This window comes from Ailuropoda melanoleuca, chromosome 14, assembly GCF_002007445.2.
Source record: "Ailuropoda melanoleuca isolate Jingjing chromosome 14, ASM200744v2, whole genome shotgun sequence".
Lineage (NCBI taxonomy): Eukaryota > Metazoa > Chordata > Mammalia > Carnivora > Ursidae > Ailuropoda > Ailuropoda melanoleuca.
In genome coordinates, this window is record NC_048231.1 from 12,041,641 (window position 1) to 12,063,606 (window position 21,966).

At 48.4% G+C, this 21,966-nt stretch overlaps 1 protein-coding gene across 5 annotated transcripts in view; it reads right to left on the bottom strand.

Annotated features, from left to right (window-relative positions):
* Nucleotides 1-21,966, bottom strand: part of MAP3K9 (mitogen-activated protein kinase kinase kinase 9) — a 70,374-nt gene that overhangs the window by 25,765 nt on the left and 22,643 nt on the right. For 3 of the 5 annotated variants that reach the window (XM_034642520.1, XM_034642519.1, XM_034642523.1), the window contains one exon: nucleotides 488-668. In XM_034642520.1, coding sequence (XP_034498411.1) covers nucleotides 488-668 — 181 coding nt within the window. Of the gene's footprint in view, nucleotides 1-487; nucleotides 669-5,834; nucleotides 5,979-7,175; nucleotides 8,793-9,861; nucleotides 11,112-21,966 lie in introns of those variants that run through there. The other 2 variants (XM_034642522.1, XM_034642521.1) reach the window with 2 other exon arrangements.

Here is a 21,966-nt window from a genome sequence, read left to right on the forward strand (position 1 = left end):
ACTAAAAGGTTAACCAGACAACTAGAAAGGATAATTTCCAACCCACGAAAATGAAAGAGATCGCACAAAGAATACTCATCAGTTGAAGAGCTTACCATGGGGACAAGTCCAGCAGTAACAGCCACAGTTACTAAGGCAGCCAGGATGACCCCGGGGAAGGTTCCCAGGAATGACCGGGTGCCCTCGCCACCCTATGGTCAGATATGGGAGTGTCCACTGCCCCTGGGATCTACCGGTCTTTCCTACGGAGCAATCACCAACACATAGAGGTGGTACCTGCCACAGCACTAAAGGGACTTTGGGTAGGTGAAGGCATTGGAAACGGTCCCATGCCAACCTGGAAATTACTGTAGATTGCTCTGAAGGGGTCGCTTAGACGTATTTGGAGAGCCTGGGAGTCTACGCATCCTCAAGTCTCCAAGTCCTGAAATGTGTGTGCAGCCAAAAGAGATCTGGGAAGCACTGACCCTGAGCCTCTGGACCTTACCTCCACACATCACTGCCTTTGGAAAACATGGAGGCACGAATGACTTCGGGTGCCATCCAAGCATATGTTCCCGCTGCGCTCATCTTTGTGGTTCGGTGCCATTCTCGAGCCAGGCCGAAATCAGTGATCTTCAGAATCTTGTTGCTCAGGTCTCCGTTCTCCACCTTCTGGAGGATCAATACTGGGCAAGGAAAAGACACAGAAGAAATCAGAAAGTCTTTATTAATCATAAGAAAACCAGTGAATACAGAGCCCTCCTGCCAGACTCTTGTCCTCTCCTTCAGGCTCCCAGGGTAGCTACCATGGACGGATGGTAGGAACCATCATTTTTGGTAAGATTTTTGTGCCAAGTCTTTAATAGGCATTATCTTTAACTCACAACCACCTTACGAGGTAGATGCCATTGCCATATCCTTTCTACAAGATGAGGAAACTGAGATACAGCACCAACGAATAAGCCAGGACTGCAACGCAGGCAGCCGGACTCGAGTCCTCTCTACTAACCCTCACAGCGTACAGCCCATTCACACCCTATGGAAGGAGCCGTGAGGTCACAGCTGACCCTTCTGAGGAGAGCCTACTTGGGCTTCCTGTCTGCCTGGGCACTCCTGGGCCATAACCACTCTCAGACCACAAGGAATGGTGGAACACAGTGGATTTTCAAGGTTTCAGACTGTGCCTGGACAGTTTCTATGAACCTCTCCAAGTTACTTTACTTAAGCCTGTAAGAAAACATGTTTTTGGGCACAGAGATTTCCCCTTGATCTGGGAACTCACTCCCAGGCTGACAAATTGGAGAAGTCAAAGGGTACACACATGTTCACAGCCACGAATCTCTCTGTGGATATGACCCAAGAAGAAGAAATAGTGCACCGAATCAGTTATACCCTGGGCCTGTCTCCCGAGTTCTAACACCAAAGCACCACCGTGTGGAGCCATCTTGGCTCTCCTAGGATGGTAGACGAGGCGACCACCTCCCCAACAGGATGGTTCCAGGGATATGTGTCCCCTTGCAGGAGCCAATCTTCCTAAAAAGAGCAGAAACGCTAACTGACTAAAGTGCTGTAAGCTAAGCCAAGGAACTCTGAGCGGGTGATGGATGCGAGCAAGCCAGACCTCCATTTGCACAAGTAGGATGGTTCTGAAGGTTCCATGTAAGCACCACCTCTCGTGAGCTGGACACTGAACCGCCTAGAATTCAGAGCTCTACACTCAGGATTTCAGAGAAGGAAGAGGGGTCTCTCCCCCTCCCTGCTATTCAAGTCCAAATGGGGAGGGTGGGGAAAGGAACCCATTGAAGACTGAATAACAACTAAAAACAGGTTGCCTCAGTTCTTCCAGCCACTCTGTCTAGGTAAACAATGAAAAAATGAGTTCTGAGCCCTACATGGGCCGGGTTACACCCTTCCTGGGTTGATTCTCCACTGACTCCCACTGAGGGGCTCTTAAGAAGGCTTTACCTTTACCTCTCTGAGAGATCTTTGCAATTTAAGACTCTCTGAGAGCTCAAACTCTTTCAGTATCTAAAGAAAGGGACCTGTGATGGTGGTACTTTGGGTACCAAGGAGGGGCTTGGGGGTGCCTTTGAGGGTAAGGGTCTTAGGCAGGTCCCTCAAATCACACACTGTACTTTTCTCTTCCTGCCCTGAGCCTGCAAGTGTCCACTGAATTGTTACATATTGGAAGGATGTGGGCCAAAGATCTCTGCATCCTACGTGCTGCTTTTCAGAAAATCAGCAGTGAAGAGGGATTACAAGGAGCTACAGAGCTGGAAGCACAAAGAAAACAGTGCCAGCCCCTCCCTAGATCTAATGGACTGGGTGTCCTTCCTCCACACCCTGTCTCGGATTCCCCTGACACACCCCACCCCGCTCTGAGTTGAATGGATCCAAGCCTCTAAAGGCTTGGACAGATTTAAAAAAAAAAAAAAAAAACTGTCTCCATGTCATCAAATAACAAAAATCTTTCCAGATTCTTCTGTGCCCCCTCCCCATCTCTGCCAGCACAGATAACAGACAAATATGCGCTCAAATTGCTGGGCCAGCGGCACTAAGAAACTCCTCATTCCCTGTACTGAGGCAGCCACCAGCCGCTGACCATTTCTAAGACGCCCTTAAACCAAAGATTCGGAGTGAGCCCATCCGCTTACACAGCCAGTGGGGTTTGGTCTTGTTACCCACCCCCCCACCCCCGACTCCAGGTGCTGGGACCGGGTAAGTGGGAGGAGGGTAACAGTTTCACGATACATAGAGCCAGCTCAGCTTCCACAGAGTCTATGCTGGAAGGGGGAGCAAAGAAGTTTAGGTTCTACTGGAGGAAATGGAGTTTTAGAAAACGAATGGCCTGGTGAAGACGACATTTTAAATACCCTCGTCTGTCAGATGGCTTAAGAGGGCTGGCAGAATGATGGAGATGGGGCAAGAATCAGCCCAGGAAAGATCTGCCTGAGTATGAGTGCCATCAGACAGGGCAGGTCCAGTCCAGTTCCACCTAGTCCCCCCCACACCCTGCTGCCTGAAATCCAGCGGACTTCAAACAGGTTTCCCCATCTGTCAGACCCCTGAAAGCATCAGAATTAGAAATCCCTGGCCTTGGGGTCTTGACTTCAGCAAGGAGGAGAGGCTGTTCTCAGAAGCCAGCCAGTAATCCTGGCTATGACTCTCGATCTCTATCTAGTTCCAAAACATTTTTCATCCCCAAAAAGGAAATTCATACTCATCAGCAATCAGTCCCCATTCTCCCCTCCACCTGGCCCTCAGCAGCCACCACTGTGCCACCTCCATGGATTTTCCTATTGTGGAAACCATGTACAAATGGAATCGTGCGACAGGTGACACATCTGGTTATGCCATGTAGCATGATGCTCTCAAGGTCCCTCCATATTACAGCCTGTAGCCACATGGCATTCCTTTCTACGGTTGAATACTATGCCATGGTATGTATACACCACAATTCGTTTAGCCACCTGTCCAGGACAGACATTTGAGCTGTTTCCACCTTGTGCTTATCGCGAGGTAGTGCCGCTCTGCACACATAGGTACGTCTCTTTGTTTCCGGACCTGTGTTCAGTCCTTTGGGATACATACCTAGGAGCGGAATTACTAGGTAATTATGGTAATTCTACGTTTGCTGTTTCCACAGCAGCTGCACCATTTTACATCCCCACCAGCACTGTATGAGGGTTCCAATTTCTCCACATCCCCAACACACTTATTTTCCTTTTTATTTACTTTTTAAAATTATAGCCATCCTAGCAGATGTGGAGTGGTATCTTACTGTGGTTTGGACTTGCATTTCCCTAATGACTAATGATGCTGAACATTTTTTCATGTGCTTGTTTGCCGTTTGTATACTTCTTTTAAGACTTCTTTCTATATATTCTGGGCACTAAATCCTTATCAAATATATGATTTGCAAATATTTTTCCCCTTTCTATAGGCTGTCTTTTCACTTACCTGACAATGTCCTTGGATGCACAAAAGCTTTTAACTTAGATGAAGTCCACTTCATCTGTTTTTCATTTTGTTGGTCCTGCTTCTGATGTAACATCAAGGATACCATTGCCAAATCCAAGTTCATGAAGATTTACCTCTATGTTTTCTTTTAAGTGCTTTACAGGTTCAGCTCTTATATTTAGGTCATTGACCCATTCTTAGTTCATTTTTGTGTATCACAGAAGGGTGTTCAACCTCATTTGTTTGCATGTGAATATCCAATTGTCCCATTTGTTAAAGAAAAAGGCTTTACTTTTAAAAACAGAATGGAGTAGTTCCCTCCCAGTACACTTTCCCTGGGGAGAGAAAGGTTATAAACACAGCAGCTCACTCTTCTGTACTACTGCAGTGAGACCCTTCTGAACTCCTACCACTGATAGCCACAGCAAAAACAAATTATTGTGCTTCCCTTCTTAGAAAATTTAAGAACGTTTTTTCAAAATCGAATGAAGTCCATCCAAGTATAAAGCTCACCCCTCACGGGTAGGGCAGCAGAACAAATGCTGAAAACAAGACCAGGCTAAGTCAATGGGGTTGCTGGCCAGGAAGGGGGAACAGAGAGGAAAAGGTGCATCTGAACTAAAAGCCTTAGTAACTAACCAGATAGAGGCTTGAGAAGGGGGAGGAGAAGGGGAAGGTTCCCAGCCTTTCAGACGTGGGTGACAAGTAGAATGGTGGCACCCCAGACTGAAGTTGAAAGGCAGAGCCCTTGAAGGAAGCCAAGTTCAATTTGGGATGTAATGGGTATAGAGTGGCAGTAACAAGAGTCAGTATAGATCAGGAAAAAAAACCCAAAAGCAGACAATTTAAATTCCAGCTTTGACACTCTACATGTGACCCTGGACAAGTTCCATAAACTCCGCGCTTCTAATCTCACTTCTATAAAATGGGGATAAAGATTAAAGGCGATGTAGTAACGAAGCACCTAGCAGAGTGCCTGACACCTAGACAGGGACTCGGGACACCACAGCTATTATTGTTACTATGATGATTAAAGGTCTCCTCTGTAAGTGCGAGCCACGGGACTCAGCGTCCACGGTGCTGAGGACACTGGTGGGAAGCCTGGGGGTCCCTGACAAATGATAACCATGCAATAATTTTTTGCTGTAGAAATAAATGGAATGGTTGATAAATTAATGCTAGCTACCCATTACTGATCCCTTGCTATGTAGCGGCATGATGCTCTTTGCATAATATATGTAAAGAGCTCTACATACAATGCCTTAGTTAATCCTTAAATCAACCCTATGAAGTAGGCACAAATATTTCCTCTCTTTTACCCATGCTGAAACGGACACAGACTGGTTAAGTCAGTTGCCCACAGTCAGAGAGGAATGGAGGGGGGTTCCAAAGCCAGACCTCTCTTCATGTGCTGTGCCATCCAGAGGACAGAAAGGAATCCTATTATCTTTCGGGCTTATTTCAATTTCTGCCAGATCCCTAGACAGTCACTGGTTAACTAGTCTTCACTGCTCCCCCGTTTCCTGAATTACTCCTTTAGTTCCCCAAAACATTATCACACAATTTAACACTATGTACTTCCCCTAAATCATTCCCAAGTGTTGCATGCATGTGTCTCATAAGCTCCTCTGGAAGAAGATAAACAGGACTCCTCAAGGGCAAAAACCCTATTCTCTTTCTTCTGGAACCCACGCTGTTCTCCCTCCAGGAACCAGCACAGAACCAGACTCTCTGAAAGAACTGACCCTTCACTGGCCATTTATTTCACTGAAGAAGTATCTTGTGCATCTTCTCAGATTACCCACTTCCCTATCCCATGGGTGCTGGGCGGGGGGGGGGGCATCCCCCCAGGGCCATCCATCCCTGAGGCATGAAGGGGAGCCAGCGTGTACCAGGCAAGATAATGAGACTGGAGAGACAGGAACACCTCGGCCAGGGGTCACTGGTGACTAACACATCCAGCTGCTGCCAGGTCGGGTGGGGGACCGCAGGGAGGATAAGCTAGTGATTCTGCCCTTAAGGGCCTTCTGTGCAGACTGTATGGAAAGATACAAGATAAAATTGGGTATTAGGTCAAGACAAAGTGTACATCAATAAGGGCCTACGTTTTGCTACAATCACGAAGATAAGCAGTTTTCCAAACCTCCATAACCCATGGACATTATTCATGATTGTTTCCAGATCAGGATACCACCCATACACCATTTACTTAATATTTTTCTTTGCATTGACTTTTTAAAAATTACTAAAAGAAATCTTATATTGTTATAAATGAAAAACACAAATATTCTATTATCAGCTAACCTGTACAAATAAATGAAATGAAAACAAAAACAACTGTTACTAAGTTTCAGTAGATCTTGTCACAGGTCAAACTCTGACCCTAGGCCTTCCGTCTGTTAGAAAGAAATATTTAGAAGTGTTGAGAGGAATAAAGGCAAACTAGTGCCAAAACGAATGTCGAACCTCCATGAATATAGAGAGGTGGAGTGACTTTTCTATGGGATTCAGTGGTATTTCGTACAGACCACCTAAAAGGCCAGCTCCTGTTAGGTTATCAGAGGGAGAAATGAGTCAGGCGGGGGTGGCCACAGAGGGCTTGGAGTCTGACCTAATATCATTTAGCTGGAGGACAGGCTCTCAAAACTTGGCATAACTGAGGAGACACTCCCATATGTCGTAATGGTAAATGTAGCTTTGGTTGATGATTTATCATTTTGAGATTTCTTATTTATTATTCATCTCCATTAGCACAAGGGGCTCTGATTTGCTAAATATTCACCTTGGCACCAAGACTCCCGTCCCCAGACCTTCACGTAATTTGAATGAATCAGCACCATCTCTCCCAGATTAAGCAACTGGTCTACCTCTCTTTTGAGGGTTGTGCTCTGCTTGGTTTAGTCTTTTTTCCCCCCAATTTATTGTCATATGTATATACACATAGAAGAGTGTGTGTATGGTCTAAAGAAAAGGAGATGAAAACTCCTGTGACCCCATCCAGTCCCTGAGAAGCTCCGTGTGTCCCTCCCCATCACATCCCTTTCCCGACTTCTATCATTCATTCCTTTACTTCTTTTTATAATTTCACCACCTACATATACATCCCTAAATAAGATATTATTTAGTTTGGAAAGAGTGAGGGGCAAATAAAAATGGAGCTGGGTGTACTAGTTTTCCTGGGCTGCCATATCACATGACTACCACAAATGTGGTGGCTTACAACAGAAACTTACTCTCTCTCAGTTCTGGAGGCTAGACTTCTAGTCCAAAGTCAAGGTGTCAGCAGGGCTCCTCTCCCTTCAAAGGCTCTGGGAAAGGAAGAATCCTTCCCTGCCTCTTCTAGCTGCTGGTGGCTGCCAGCAATTCTTGGTGCTCCTTGAATCAGGGCAGCATTAACTCCAACGTCTTCATCTGGCTGTGTGCCCTGTGTGTCTCTGTCTCTGTGTCTTCCCGTGGCCTTCTAATCTCTGTGTGTCCGTATCCAAACTTCTCTCTTCTTATACAGAAACCAGTCATTGGATTAGAGCCAGTCTTAATCTAGTGCAGCCTCATCTTGACTTGATTACATCTACAAAGACTCAATTTCCAAATAAGGTCACATACACAAGCATGAGCTCTTCTATATTTCCTAGCTCTAAATTCACCTTGGCCTACCTCTAGTTCTCGGGTTGGGCAAAGAAAACACTCGTCTATCCGGTAAGGGGGGCAAGAAGGAATGCACAGGAGCTTCACCAGCACATGAGCAAAAAGGCCAAGTGCAGATAAGAATCTGGACCAGGCTCCTCCAGGCAATGAGTCCTCAGGTTAAATCAATAACACCACCAGCCACTGAGTTGGCGATGACAGCCCTGAGTCACACTGCCAGATGTCAACTGCCCAACCGCTAGGTCTGGTGCCCAGCCATGCTCTTGGAGTTCCCCTTCACAGTCCATGGGGGCTTTTCCCTCATCCCTCTCCTGTGTTAATTAATCGCTATGTCTGGCACCCCACTTTCTCTCTTTGCTGGCTTCTTCTCTTGTTTTGGTGGTGTGTGTTCTCTAGTAACTCCTTAGAAAAGGATGCATGGAAGGTGCTTCTTTGTTGTTGTTGGGAAATGTCTATTTTCCATCCCTTCACTTGGTATAAAAATGATTAGAGATTTCCCTCCATAATTTTGAAGACATTATGCATCCTTTTCTTGCTTGTAACACTGCTGTTAAGAAGCCTCAACGCCATTTTGCTTCCTGATGCTCTGTAAGTGATGTGTCTTTTTCCTTTGGGAAATTTCTACTCTCTTCTTAGTCCCCTGTGGTCTGAAATCTTAGAGGATGCGGCTTGAGGTGAGAACTTAGTACTTCGAAATCTGCACACTCATGTCTTTCAGTTACAGAGAATTTTCTTGAAGTATTTTACTGTTAATTTCCTCACCTATATTTCTGTTGTCTCTAGAACCTCTGTTATTCAGGTGTGGGCTTTCTAGACTGGTCCTCCAATTTTCTGATCTTTTTTCCTCTATTTTCCCCATCTTTTCTCCTTTTTGCTCTTCTTTTGGAGATATCGTCACTTTACCTTCGAACCCTTCTATTGGGTTTTTCATTTCCCTATCATGGTTTTAATTGCTAAGGGAGCTCTTTTTCCTCTGAATTTTTTTTTTTTTTTTGGAGTGGCAAGCATAAATGTATCTGTGTAATAGCTGTTTTTATAATACGGGCACAGTATCTTTTCTTCTACCTGAGTATATCACTGATGGTTCTTTCTTACTTCTTTGTTTTCTCCCAGCGCAGTTTGCTTTAGCTGCTTTTCCTGTTTGTGCTTCGGCGTCTAATGCTCCTTTGCTCAGAGTCAGAGCAATCCTTGGTTGTCTGTTCATGATTGAAAACCAGATTGTGCTTTGGTTTTAAAAAGAAGTCCTTACATTTTAAAGTACATACTGAAATATCTACCAAAAAATATGAAATGATGCTACACATTTCCTTCAAAATAATCAAGGCTGGGAAATGAGTGGGATGACAGAAGAAAGAAGGTTTCCCATGAGCTGGCCAGTGTTGAAACTGGTGAGTACAAGGGCTCGTTAGGATTATTCTTGCTTGTAAGTTTTCCATAGTAAGTAGGCAGGGAAAGGCGTGAAAAACCCAAAGCAGACTAGAACCTCCTAGCACATAGGGGGAATCTGTCAATTTTGAGCTTCATGGTGGGGAGATCCGGGTCAGCCTAGGCAAGACGAGGTCACTTCTCTTTTTTTTTTTTTTTTTAAGATTTTATTTATTTATTTGACAGAGAGAGAGACAGCCAGCGAGAGAGGGAACACAAGCAGGGGGAGTGGGAGAGGAAGAAGCAGGCTCATAGAGGAGGAGCCTGATGTGGGGCTCGATCCCATAATGCTGGGATCACGCCCTGAGCCAAAGGCAGATGCTTAACGACTGTGCCACCCAGGTGCCCCACGAGGTCACTTCTCTTGAGCTGGTCAGGTGCTCTTAGGGAGCAGTACTCTTCCAAACGGCTAGGAAAGGGGAGTCCTGGCTGCCAGTGTGCTGGGAAGCCAGTCACATGGAGGGCCGAGGTGGTCTCAAAATGCAGGGTTCAGCCTGTAAACACTCACTTCATCCCTCCTTTTCTTTGTCAAGTACTCACACCCTCCACTGTGCCTTGTGTCCCTGTCCAGAAACCATCTACTCCTTCCAAAAGGAGAGGTGGTCAGGTGGCTGCACGACTGGAGAAGAAAGATCCACGTGACTCCACTGCATGTCATACCGTTGCTACCTGACCTTTTTTACTTGAGGACCCCACTTCGCCCCAGCTCCAGGTACCTGGTGCTGCCCGTTGTGAGACTTTTTAGGTGTCTGTGATATAAACTGATTGACTGGTTCTTTGCTTTCCTCACTGTCAGCTTAAAATGATCTTTCTCAAATGTCTTAAGTCAGCTAGTTACCGTTCACTCACCTGTTTTCCAGCTTCCCAAGCTAGGTTGCCATGGCCTCCTCTCCTGCCAGCTGTGTGAGCTCCTGCAGTTTTAGCCGGGTTTGGAGAGCGAGCACCAGCAGACGCAGTCTGTGCACGTGTTCAATATGCCATCCTAGCCCGGGATCTTGCCGCAGTTTTGTTTTCTCGGTGTAGGGAGAAGGAAACTGGTATGGTCTGTACCCAAGGGCACCCTGCAAGGGACCTTTCCCTGGCTTAGATCTCCCATTTCTCCAGTTGTGCAAAACCTGTGCTCCTGCTTGGTCCTGCCAAAGCTCAGTTCAACCACCAGATCTACGCCCCGTCATCCCCTCCCTCCCACCTTAGCAGGAACAGTCTCTGAGCGGCAACAAGGTAGAGAGAAACAGCAAGAGCTGAAGGCCTAGAATGTCTGGGTTCTGCTCCACCACTGTGCGATATGCAGCAGGCTGCTGTTCTCCGACGTTCTCTGAGTCTGTAACTCCCTAAAAGCAGTGCGGGGCTTCCCTGGGGCTGCCAAGCTCCACCACCCATCCCAGCTGAATAAGAGCTAAACCCGAGGGCAAAGAGGAGTCAGGCAAGATGACTCTACCCCAGAGAAAAGCCCCATTCACTAGACACAGCCCGGCCTCAGGGCACCTGAGTCAGCACTAGAGACCTTTGCTTCCTGCTGCCTGTTGTCTCCAGTGGAGGAAGGAAGATCTCCGGCTCCAGCCCCACCCAGCAGCCCAGAGTGCCAGCAGGTCGGTGGCTCACACACAGCAGCCTTCCTGTGGTGCTGACGCAGCAAGAGCCACCTGGAAGGGCTTGCCTCATGGAGCACTAGCGTGCGGTGGGAGCACGGCCAGCACGCCTCTCCTGGCCTCTCCTGGCCCCTGGCCCTCAGCCCACTCTGTCCCTCCAGGCAGGGCCAAGAGAGGCCAGACTTGCTTACCAAGGCAAATGATTCACCACCTAGACTCCCCGACTCTCCGCCTCGGCAGGTGCGGTGCAGGCTGAAGATGGCCAGTAGGAGATGCAGCCGCTGAGGCCGCAGCCAGGTCAGCAATGTCCACAGAGTTCCACCGAGGTCCACTGGCACAACCAGCGAAGCCATGCTTCCCGGCAACACTCAGCACGGGCAGCCAGAAGTCCCCGTCAGAAGCGCCACAGAAAGGCGAGAGAACCGCGTGCTCGGGGATTTAGGGTCCACCCTCTCTTGGTGGGAAGAGGAAACCAAAAGAAAGCACTGGAGGGGCGCCTGGGTGGCACAGCGGTTAAGCGTCTGCCTTCGGCTCAGGGCGTGATCCCTGCGTTATGGGATCGAGCCCCACATCAGGCTCCTCCGCTATGAGCCTCCTTCTTCCTCTCCCACTCCCCCTGCTTGTGTTCCCTCTCTCGCTGGCTGTCTCTATCTCTGTCGAATAAATAAATAAAATCTTTAAAAAAAAACAAAAAACAAAAGAAAGCACTGGATGTGTGAAAGTGCTCCGGGCGCAGCCAGACAACACTCAGCACAGCGACCTTGTCCTGTGACCCAGAGCCGGAGCACAACCGAACCACGACAGCCTCCCTTTCCACGCCTCTAACCCGAGGAGCCATAACAGACGCTCAAGAAGTATTTTTCCTGATTGAGTCAATAAATGAATACAATTCATCCCCAAGGGTTTCTGAGTGAATCCGTTTAGACGATGCTCCCCAAACCTGTTGAAGGGCTGGCGACATCAGAATCACCAAAGAGGCTACAGCAGTGATTTCCGACCTCTTGAAATACGTCCTTTCAGCTTTGAGCAAATGCTACCATGATGGTCGATGTACTTTTAGTGTTGCTTAAGAAGAAAACACTCATGAGAGCTAATGTTTACGGGGGCTTCGGCGCGTGCTGCACCGCGGGCTCAGTGATTCGCGTCCGTAATCGGAATTCCCTCGGGAAGTCAGGAAGGCACTTTGAGATGTGGAGACTGAACTCCAGAGAGGCTGGTCCACAGATGCTATGAGATACTCTCGGCAAACACGCTTAGATTCAAACAGACCTTGTAGCAGCCCCGCGCCCGGGGTCTGCAGCCCACCACTGGGAACCAGTGATCTCTAGGACATGACCGGAAGCCCGCGGGCAGAAAGCGGAAGGCTACCGCCCTTGACGAAAAGATCTATCTGTTGGCCACCATCTCACATCAAGCAGGTGTCTTGAAGCCTCTGACTCCAGAGGCGTGGATGAGAGAGAATTCTCCAAGGAAGGGTTAAAACAGAAGGACAGAGTCAGCAGCATTCCATGAGAAAGAGAAAACAAACTGAAAACACAGCAGAAAAGAATCGCTACATTAGCAATCCTGGCAACGTATCATGGAAGGACTAACAAGGGATTAATGATAGGAAAAGGGCCTGAAAGCTGTGACCCAGACTGGCAGTCGCCCTTCCGTGGTTATTCTCCCCTCATCCCAGAGTAACAGAACCCTCAAGTGCAGGATGGGCACCTGGCCACGTGTAACATTAACTACATTTCACATCCTCCCTGGCCCAAAGCACAACCAGCTGGCTCAGAAGTATCAAGTGGCTGCCTTCTGCATCCTGTCTTGTAGAGGTCCCAGCTCACAGCCTTCCGTCCTTCTTCACCCCTCCCTGCACTGTGCTGCCTGGAACACAGATGTGATGGCTGCAGATCTAGCTGCCACCTTGGACCTTGAGGGTAAGATCCTGCCCCAAAGTCGGCAGAGCTGTGAACGGGAAGGAGTCTCGGGCTTATGCAATGGAGATGCCATGCTAACTATGGGCTGTCTCCTGCCAGACTTCTACATACAAGAAAAGAAGATTTTTTATTTCAGCCATTGTTACGTTGGGTAACTTTTTTCTCGTTAGCTAACCTAATCTAACAGATACAAAGCTCAATTCCACTACTACAACATCTCCTAGAGCAAAAAGACATACTAAAATTGAAAATCTAAACCAAAAGCAACATTCCAGTCAATAAAATCTCCATACGATACAGCCAAGGATTTGGACAGCCTCTCCAAGCTTCTATAAAATGAATCAGCTTGACACGTCTCAGCTGCATGTTTTTTAAGGAGTATGTCATGTTCTATAATAAGTGTTGACTTAAATCTGTTGTTTTTTTTTTTTAAAGAGCCCCCTGGTAAAGAGAGCCCATATGCACTGTACTAAGTACAGGGTGTTCAAATGTAAATTAAACTAGCACCTCCCCTCAAGAAGATCACTAGCCAGGAGGAAGACTCGGGGAGTAAGAAAGCATAGAGCAGGAGACCTTGGTTTTTTATTATACACCTTCTGATATGATCTGGCTTTTTAATAGATACTATACATGCATTTTATTTTTTTTTTAAGATTTTTTTTATTTATCTGACAGAGCAAGAGACAGCCAGAGAGAGAGGGAACGAACACAAGCAGGAGGAGTGGGAGAGGAAGAAGCAGGCTCCCAGCATAGGAGCCCAATGCGGGGCTCGATCTCAGAACGCCAGGATCACGCCCTGAGCTGAAGGCAGACGGTTAACAACTGAGCCACCCAGGCACTCCTATACATGCACTTTAAAATGCATATATAAAAAAGATGTAGTAGGCAATTTAATAATATATGTGACTATATTTTAATAAAACATTGTACACAATTACATAGTTTGATCAGATTTTTTTTTCAGATTTCTTTTTCTTAAGAATATGCTACCTGTTTATCACACAGAAAAATGACCAAAGGATATATATATCTAAATGCTAACCGTGGTTATCTCTGGGCACTGGGGTTTGGGGTGATAAGTTTCTCTGATACTCATAGATTCTCATCTATATTGTCAAAATTATCTACATTAAATAGGTATTTTTTGGTTAATATTTAAAAAACTAATTCATTAAAAAAATACATAATAGCAGTAGCTACGATTTCTTGCATTCTCCTGGCATCCCAGGCACCACACTGGGAATGTCACCTATGTCACCTCATCTTGCTGTCACGGGAACCCTGCAAGGTGGGGTAGCACGGTCATTTTACAGACGAGCAAGCTGGGGCTCACAGGTGACTTTCCCACATGTGGGAAGAGACATAGGCAGGACGGGAGCCCTGCTCTGGCTTCTGTGCCTACGCTGACCATGCTGTCTCCCCACTCAGGGCTCAAACGTTTTGTCATTACGTCTTTACAACGTCCGGTACGTCTCTACAGTGCTGCTCTCTCCGACGCCACTGCGTACAACCCGCATCTTCATTTTATGTGTTTGGGGCAGTCTCATCTCATAGATTAATTGGGCAAGAACCTCACCTAATCCTGTGTCCTGTACAGAGGAAGAGCCACGGAGTGGTTTTTTCACAGCACTGTCAAGTTGATGGCTGCATCTCCGTGGCAGGGAGGGGACGAGGATGGATGAGGAGGTACCCGTGCATTTAGCGCAGGAGAGAACTGGCAGAGAAGCCACCAAAGTAGGATACCAATCTAATCCTACCTGTAAGTACACTGCCCTTTTCACTAGAACCCCGGGGTCTCAGACTCAAGCCAGACCCCCTGAGTCGTGCTCTATATCCTTCCAGGGAAGAGAACTGGCTTTCTGTATTTAAATGAGACTGCTTTAGAAGTAAAAACTGTGTATATATATATATATATATATATATATATATATATATGGAACCTTGCAGACACCCAAACCAAGGAAGCTTTGGGGAGGAGTGGTGGCAAAAGCCTGCTGATGGGCAACATCTCACCAGGCATAATTTAGGGCAAATGTGTGCTAAAAGCATCATGGTTGAGACAGTACATTAGCTTGGGGGGAAGCAGGGGGAAGATGCTGATGGGCAGGACAAGTAACCCTCCTATATCAGATCTGAAACGATTTTAGAAGTGGGGAGTTTTGCTTGGAGTTGTGCAGGCTGGACCCTGCAAACTCAGTATGGGCATTGGTCACCTTTGAGCCACAGCCCCCAGAGGGTACAGAAGTGAAGTCAGTGGGGAGAGCGGACTTCACGTTAAAGGTTCAAAAGTACGAGGATGAGAGCTACTAAGGCAGAGGAATCCCGGGACCTTGAGCCCCGCTCTCTCCACTGGACCTTCACCCTCAAAGCAGGCGTGTATTCGGTGCTGAACAGTAGCAGGAACGTTCAAGCCAGCTGTTCACAGAATGTTCCTAAATCCAGGATCTCTGCTTTGACTTACAGAATCCTCTCCCATCGGCCCTTCAGGAAACACCCCTGACTGACCGTCTCCAATTTCCCATCCATCACCAGAGCCCTGTTGCTTGGTCCAGTGCGTCTGTCCTACCCCTTTCCCCGTGGAATCTTCCGTCCCTGTACCCATCCATGCCGCATCCCCCTCCTCACCTTTTTCCTTTTCTAAAATGTGTGTCTTACCAGGCTAGTATAAAGGGCCTCCAGAGAGGGGGAAGAAAGGTCGAGGTTCACAGATCAGAAACGCAAAGAACAAGGGTCAACTCCAAAAGCTCTGTACCTCAGCTCCCCTGTTCACTAAGAGCCACAGTCAACCACAGGAGAAACACTGCTCACTGCTCATTCACCCCAGGAAGGCCCATTCTCTACATCCCAAAATGGACGGAAGGGTTATTTTAGAGAGGAAGATGTTTCTTGCTCCATCACAGCCCAGGGGCCAGAAAGTCTGCCCTGTAAGACTAGCCTGGTGCTATTCAAAGCAGTCAGGACACCAGGTGGAGCTCTGAGGAACAAGGGTCAGCCCTTCACAGGAGGGTCCCGTAGGTCAACAATTACTTACAATGTTAGGCGTGGCCCACAGACCGCCAGGCCCCCCCCTGCATGACTGTAGCGCCCACCTTCCTCTCTGGGAAGAAGGCACCACACCATGGGTGGAAAGGGGTTAGCTAAAGCCTCTAAACTACAACGAACATCCAGGATCAGAATGGTCACCAGGAGAGAATCTAGGTTGTTACTCAAGAGAACAAGACTCCTCCCTGTCACCATTCCTGCCTGAGAATCTACTGACTTTGGCCACTTAAAGACACCAATAGCTCTGGTTCCTGGCAAAGGTCAGCAGTCCCCTACACAGGCAAAAGGGAGAGGGACAGGGAGGGATGAAGAGATGCTTCTATAAAGGAAAACAGGGTGGAACTTACCCCATTCTCACATCCCCGCTCTGGTCCTAAGTCTGCCCTTCTAACCGCTGCCATCATCACTGCCTCTACTCACGGAGCAGTGACGCCACACCAGGCACCGCGCCGAGCATTTTACATGTTCTACCCCAATCAAAACCGTGGGCAATGGGTACTGTTTCATCGCTACCTACAGATGAAGACACTGTGGCCAAGTGAAGTGAGTATACTCCTCAGAGCCACAGGGCCAGTAAGTGGCACAGCTGGGACGATTACCTTCACTCCCACGCTTTTTTTTTAAATTGATTTATTTATTTGAGAGAGAGAGAGAGGAAGGGAGAGCACATGAGCAGGGGGAGAGGGAGAGGGAGAGAAATCCTCCAGCAGACTCTGAGCCGCACATGCAGCCTGACGTGGAGCTTGGTCCCAGGCCCCTGAGATCATGACTGCAGCCGAAATCAAGAGCTGGACGCTTAACCGACTGAGCCACCCAGGCGCCCCTCACTCCCATGTTCTTAGTGACGATCTTATTCTACTCCACATGCCCATCTTGCCTCTGCACCTACTGGGGAGCATTACGGAAGCAAGAGATGTAGAGAGGAAGAAATGCCTTGGAAGGGAGTCAGAACACACGCTGCTGTCTGAGCTGTGAAGAAAGGACGGGGCCTGGTTCAAGGGAAGGAATCAGGAGAAGGCCATTCTCAGTAGGAGGGAATAACGTGGCTTCAGGCCAAAGGGGAAAACACCTGGACACATCTAGGAAAGAGGACAGAGTCCCTTGCAGCTGCAGCACACCTTCACAAAGGGAAAAGGGAGAAGATGGAGCAGCAGTGAAGAGCTGGGACCGGACGGGAGGACTGCAGGCCATGCGGAGAAGCTTGGAATCTACCCTGGAGTGACAGGCACCAACTCTTGGCTTCCAATAGGAACTGAAGATTTCCGCCCCCTTCCAGCTCTCTATAGCCACCTGGGAACACGGTTCCTTCATTTCCACGTATAGCCACCAAGTCACACATTATCAGCTGCCACTGTCTGGGTTCCACAGTCCCGACGTGCTGAGACCAGACACCAAGCGCCAAAGCAGCTCAGTGCTGCATTCACGTGGGACACGGGCAAGCGCCAGCTCCGAGCGCACCGCGCTGCACCACGTCAGCCAAGGGCATGTAGCAGAGAGCTCAGGGAACAACACGGGCTGAGAACGAGGCCAGAGAGGACAGCACTGACAGACGGGCTTCCTGGGGCTGGCTACTGGGCTGCTCTGGAGAGCCAGTCCTCAGGCACCTGGGCTGTAAGCACAGTGTTCCGACAGGCCAGTTAACAGGACTGTGGTACTGGGGCCTCGGTTCAAACCTGGAAAGTGTCCACGGTTCCAGGCCACTCCCAACTCTGGCTGGCTTTCCGTGAACACGTGCCACGGGGAACAAGGGAAAAGACGTATAGGCGTAAACCAGCTCAAAGCACCAGGTTTCTTCATGCTGGGCCCACATCTGTGCCTGCCACACAGTTCAAGAGCATGACGGTTGGATTTCTGCTGCTCTATGGGGCCGGAGGGTAGAGGGGACATGATAGGGAACTCATATTTATAGACTAACAGCAGCTGGTCTCAAGAGACATAGCACAATTCATCAGCCTGTTTCAAGCTATTTTTCCATGACCCCTTTAACCAGCCCCGGCTTTCCACGGGAACTTCACTTTCATCCCCTCTTTGGAGGCGGGACCCCCTTCCCACCTCTCTCATGCTGCTGAGGAAAGGTTTTCCTACAGCCAGGCTTAGGATTAAAACAGACACATCGGCGCCTTCTTTCCGGCCCAACTTTCCCGCATGTGTTTGCAGGACACCTTGCTCTCTCCAACATCCTAAAATAGGACTGTTTCAACTCGGGCACCTACAGCAGTTACCATCTTGTGCTAAAGTAAGCGCAGACAACACAGCTGGGACTCTAGCCCCAGGCTGGTCCAGACACAGATGTCACCACAGGAAACCGAGAGGCAGAGCGTCCTTGCCGCCGCTTTCACTACGGAACCTCCCCGCAAACACCTGCCTGCCCCGAACCGTCCCCACGCAGGGTCTCACACTGACTGAGAAGGGCCGCCAGGTCTTTGTCGTGCCTCAGAAACACCCGGCTACAAACCGGATAAGAAGAATCCAAGAAGAGGCAGCACATCAGACCTTTGATGATTTTGTCAACAAGAAGTCATTCTTCTTTCTTGGCACGTGGGCTTGGGGTGCTGCTGTTGCCCGGGCTCTCCGCGACCCATGTCCCCACACTCTGCCACCAGAGTGGCCCTGGCAGGCAGAGCAGGTTGCATTTTCAAACCGGCACACCCTCTCCTACCTTATATGCTTTTCTCCAACGTGATCTGGACGCTCCTCCCACGGAAAGGCGGGTTTCTGTCCCCTCTGCATCTCTGCGGGCCTAAGACTCATGGTAACTACTAGAATGCAGGGTAAGTGACACTGCATGACTTCGAAGCCAGGTCAGAAAAGATGATGCAGCTTCAGCCTTGTTCGTTGTAACATCTGTGCTTGAAGCCTTGAGCCACCACGTGAGAAAGAAGGCCAAGAGCCCTGAGCCAGCCACACGGGGACACCACCACCAGCAGCCCTAACCTTCGAGTCCTCCTGGCCCAGGCACCAGACACATGTGTGAACAAGCCTTTCTGACGTTTCCTGCCTCCATCTACGGCCTCATCCAGATCCTCCAAATTGTCCCAGCTGAGGCTCCAAACATAAAGAAGCAGGAACAAGCCATTCCTGCTGAGCCCTTTCCAAATTCCCAGCCTGGCTTCCACGAGCATAATGAAATGGTTCTTGTTTGGGATGGTTTGTTCTGAAGCAACAGTAATGGAAACAGTTGGTGGCACACTTGTGAGTCTATTCTCATGTCTGCTGCTAGCAGGGAAGCAGCTGCTCTTGGAAACAGTGTTCTTGAAAGAAGAAAAGCTCCCTTTTATTGAGCGCTTACTTTGTACCAGGCATTATGCGAAGGGCTTACGTGCATAATTTCATTTCATGCTCATTACAATGCTACGAGTAAATACTAGGATTATCCTCATTTTAGGGAAGAGGAAATGGGCTCAGAGGTTGAGGACCTTGCCCAAAGCCAGATCTCCCTGACTAAGAGCCTATAACACTATACCATGTTCTGCTCCCCAGCCACTCGGAGACGAGAGCTGTTTCTATATGGAAGACTCAACTAGCTGGGGGCATGGCTTTCCTGTTCAATAGTCCCCCTAACGTACGAAATCCCTAAAGAACCCAACTGACAGGGGCACATGGGTGGCTCAGTCAGTTAAGTGTCTCCCTTGAGCTCAGGTCCTGGGATCAAGCCTGCATCAGGCTCCCTGCTCAGTGGGGAGCCTGCTTCTCTCTCTCTCCCTCTGCCCCTCTCCCTGCTTGTGCTCTCTCTCTCTCTCTCTCTTAATAAATAAAATCTTAAAAAAAAAAAAAAAGAACCCCCGTGACAGAGGCACAGCATTGATAAACATTAAGCCATGGCTGAACAGGGGCACCCCCATCCCCTGGAAAGTCACTGCTGTGGCCCACNCCCCCCTATTCCCACCCCCCCCCCCCGAACCTCATTCCTTCTTCTAATGCCTCCATCCATGCCTGCCAGAAAATTCGGCCTTCTCTGGACACCATCTCACGTACCCTTGGCACACGATTCCACGCGGCATCATCCTGTCCTGGTTGTTTGGGCGTGTTTACATAGTACGGCTCCGGAGGATGAAAAGAATGTGGTGGAAGTGATGCCTATGTTACGTATATACTAAAGTGACGTGTTGTATTTCCTACAGCACCTGCGTAATCGCGGGCACGTCAGTTTCTCAGGAGGACCTGCTGGTTGAGAATCATAACCCACGCACAATGAAACATCTAAGCTCTGTAGCCTCGGCTTCCCCCAGGGCATCACAGAAGAGAAAAGATTTTTGGGTGGAGGAAGAAGCAGCACAACCCACCACAGAAAACCATCGCCATCACCTTGCCGGCAAGGAAGCCAACCACAAAGGCTCAAAACAATGGGAGTTGCCCTGTTGAACCACAAGTCCTTAATAGTCCTGGAAAGCTTAGAAACACACATTAACGTTTCCTATGAGTCACTCCCCAACCTCTCCTCTAAGAGTAGGGAGAGGCCCATCGCAAGGAATGCCTCAGGCTAAGACTAGCTTTGTTCTGACTCACGATCTTCCCGTCTATGCTATGGCTGCCTTTCCGAGTCCCTTCCTTCCACCTCCATGCCCACTGAGATGGGTGAGCTGAGGTTTGTGCCTGTACCTTCCTGGCCTACCTCCAAAGATGACTCTACAAATCGTACCCACCATGTGATGGAGTGGAGCACCTTACTACGGTCAGGCAAACTCAAAACCACACAGATTCTCAGGGTGGTACACCTCAGCTTCCGGGGGGAGCCAGTCTGTGGCTGCTTTCTTCCCTGCCACTTGGAAAGGTATGATGAGAGAGCAGAAGGCAAACTGAGGACAAAGCACAAACTGACACCCCACAACCACCCCCGCCCCAGCTGTGGGATCTGTGTGATATTCCTCAGGCACTCGTGACTGCCCTAAAACTAAGGGAAAAACAAATGGTTAACTGATACAGGTCACAGTTGTGCGAGAAGGAGTTTCCATCCAGGGTACCAATGTCTTCATGATTTACAGGGAAATGCATTCTTATCAGTAGCCTAACTTTCAGAGACCCATAAGTCCATTTCCTGGAGCCCTAACATGACCCTCCCCTCCGTGAATGATGTGGGAAACAGAGGCAGAAGGAAAAGTAAAAAAAATTAAATTCCTTTATGACCTGCAGCCCATTGACGAGGACCTGACATAGAGTATCACATTCCTTCAGGAAGCTCCCAACTGCCTTAATGTTAGTGCCTTACTAGAAGGAAAACACAACTCGGCAATAGCCAGGCCTCCAGTATTCTGTAAATCTTCCCTAGCATGTCAAAGCCCTCTTGAATACCTCCCTTTTCCTTACCTCCCCCAACTCCCAAGTATATAACCAGCCACCCCTCACAACCCCAGTGCAGCAGCTCTTTCTGCCCATGGGTCCTGTCCCATGCTTTAATAAAACCATCCTTTTTGCACCAAAGACATCTCAAGAATTCTTTCTCGGCCATTGGCTCCGGACCTCACCAACAATCCAAAACTCCATCAGGTAGGCATAATGGGCATACTCAGAAACTGCTGGAAAAATGCTCAAATGCCTTCTTTCCTGCCCTCAGGAAACCTTCCAGTGAGGAACAGTCTTAGAAAATGTCCCTTTTCCAGAGCAGGGACATTCTTACTCTTCCTACAAGGTCATTATCAGTGACCTTCCCATTCCCAGCCTCTCCTCCAATATACTACATATCAAATCAAGCACCATAAAAGCTTATGAGCCTAAAACTGGCCAGATTCATGGTCCACATGACCTAGAACCTTACATATAAAGTCAGCCTTACATGTAATGATCACAGTGCAGAAATGTGTCCAATGGGGGGGGGGAGTGGCAGCATCTGAAATAAATCAAAATTAGTTGGACTCTACTTATTTTGCCAGGCACCAGAGGGGTCACATGCTCCACAGAAACACTTCTGCAAATCCCCCATTTCTCTCCCATTCGTTGCCCTCACATAAAGAAACTCATGAATTTCCTGCTGAAAATGCCTTTTTTTTTTTTTTAAGATTTTATTTTTTCATTCATTCAACAGAGATAGAGACAGCTAGCGAGAGAGGGAACACAAGCAGGGGGAGTGGGAGAGGAAGAAGCAGGCTCATAGCAGAGGAGCCTGATGTGGGGCTCGATCCCATAACGCTGGGATCACGCCCTGAGCCAAAGGCAGACGCTTAACCGCTGTGCCACCCAGGCGCCCCTGAAAATGCCTTTCTAAAAAACATTTCTGTCAGGATGAATTTGCACCATTCCTGTCCTGTCCCCTCTGCTTTCCTCCCATCACAATACTTCAAAATGGTGGTGGCAACAAAGTCAAAACTCTCTTCGTAAGGAGGGAGAAGGGAGCAGCTGGGAAGCCTCACTCATAATAGTTTGGGGGCTGTTCCATAAGCAATCAATTCAACTCGGAGCATTAAGGG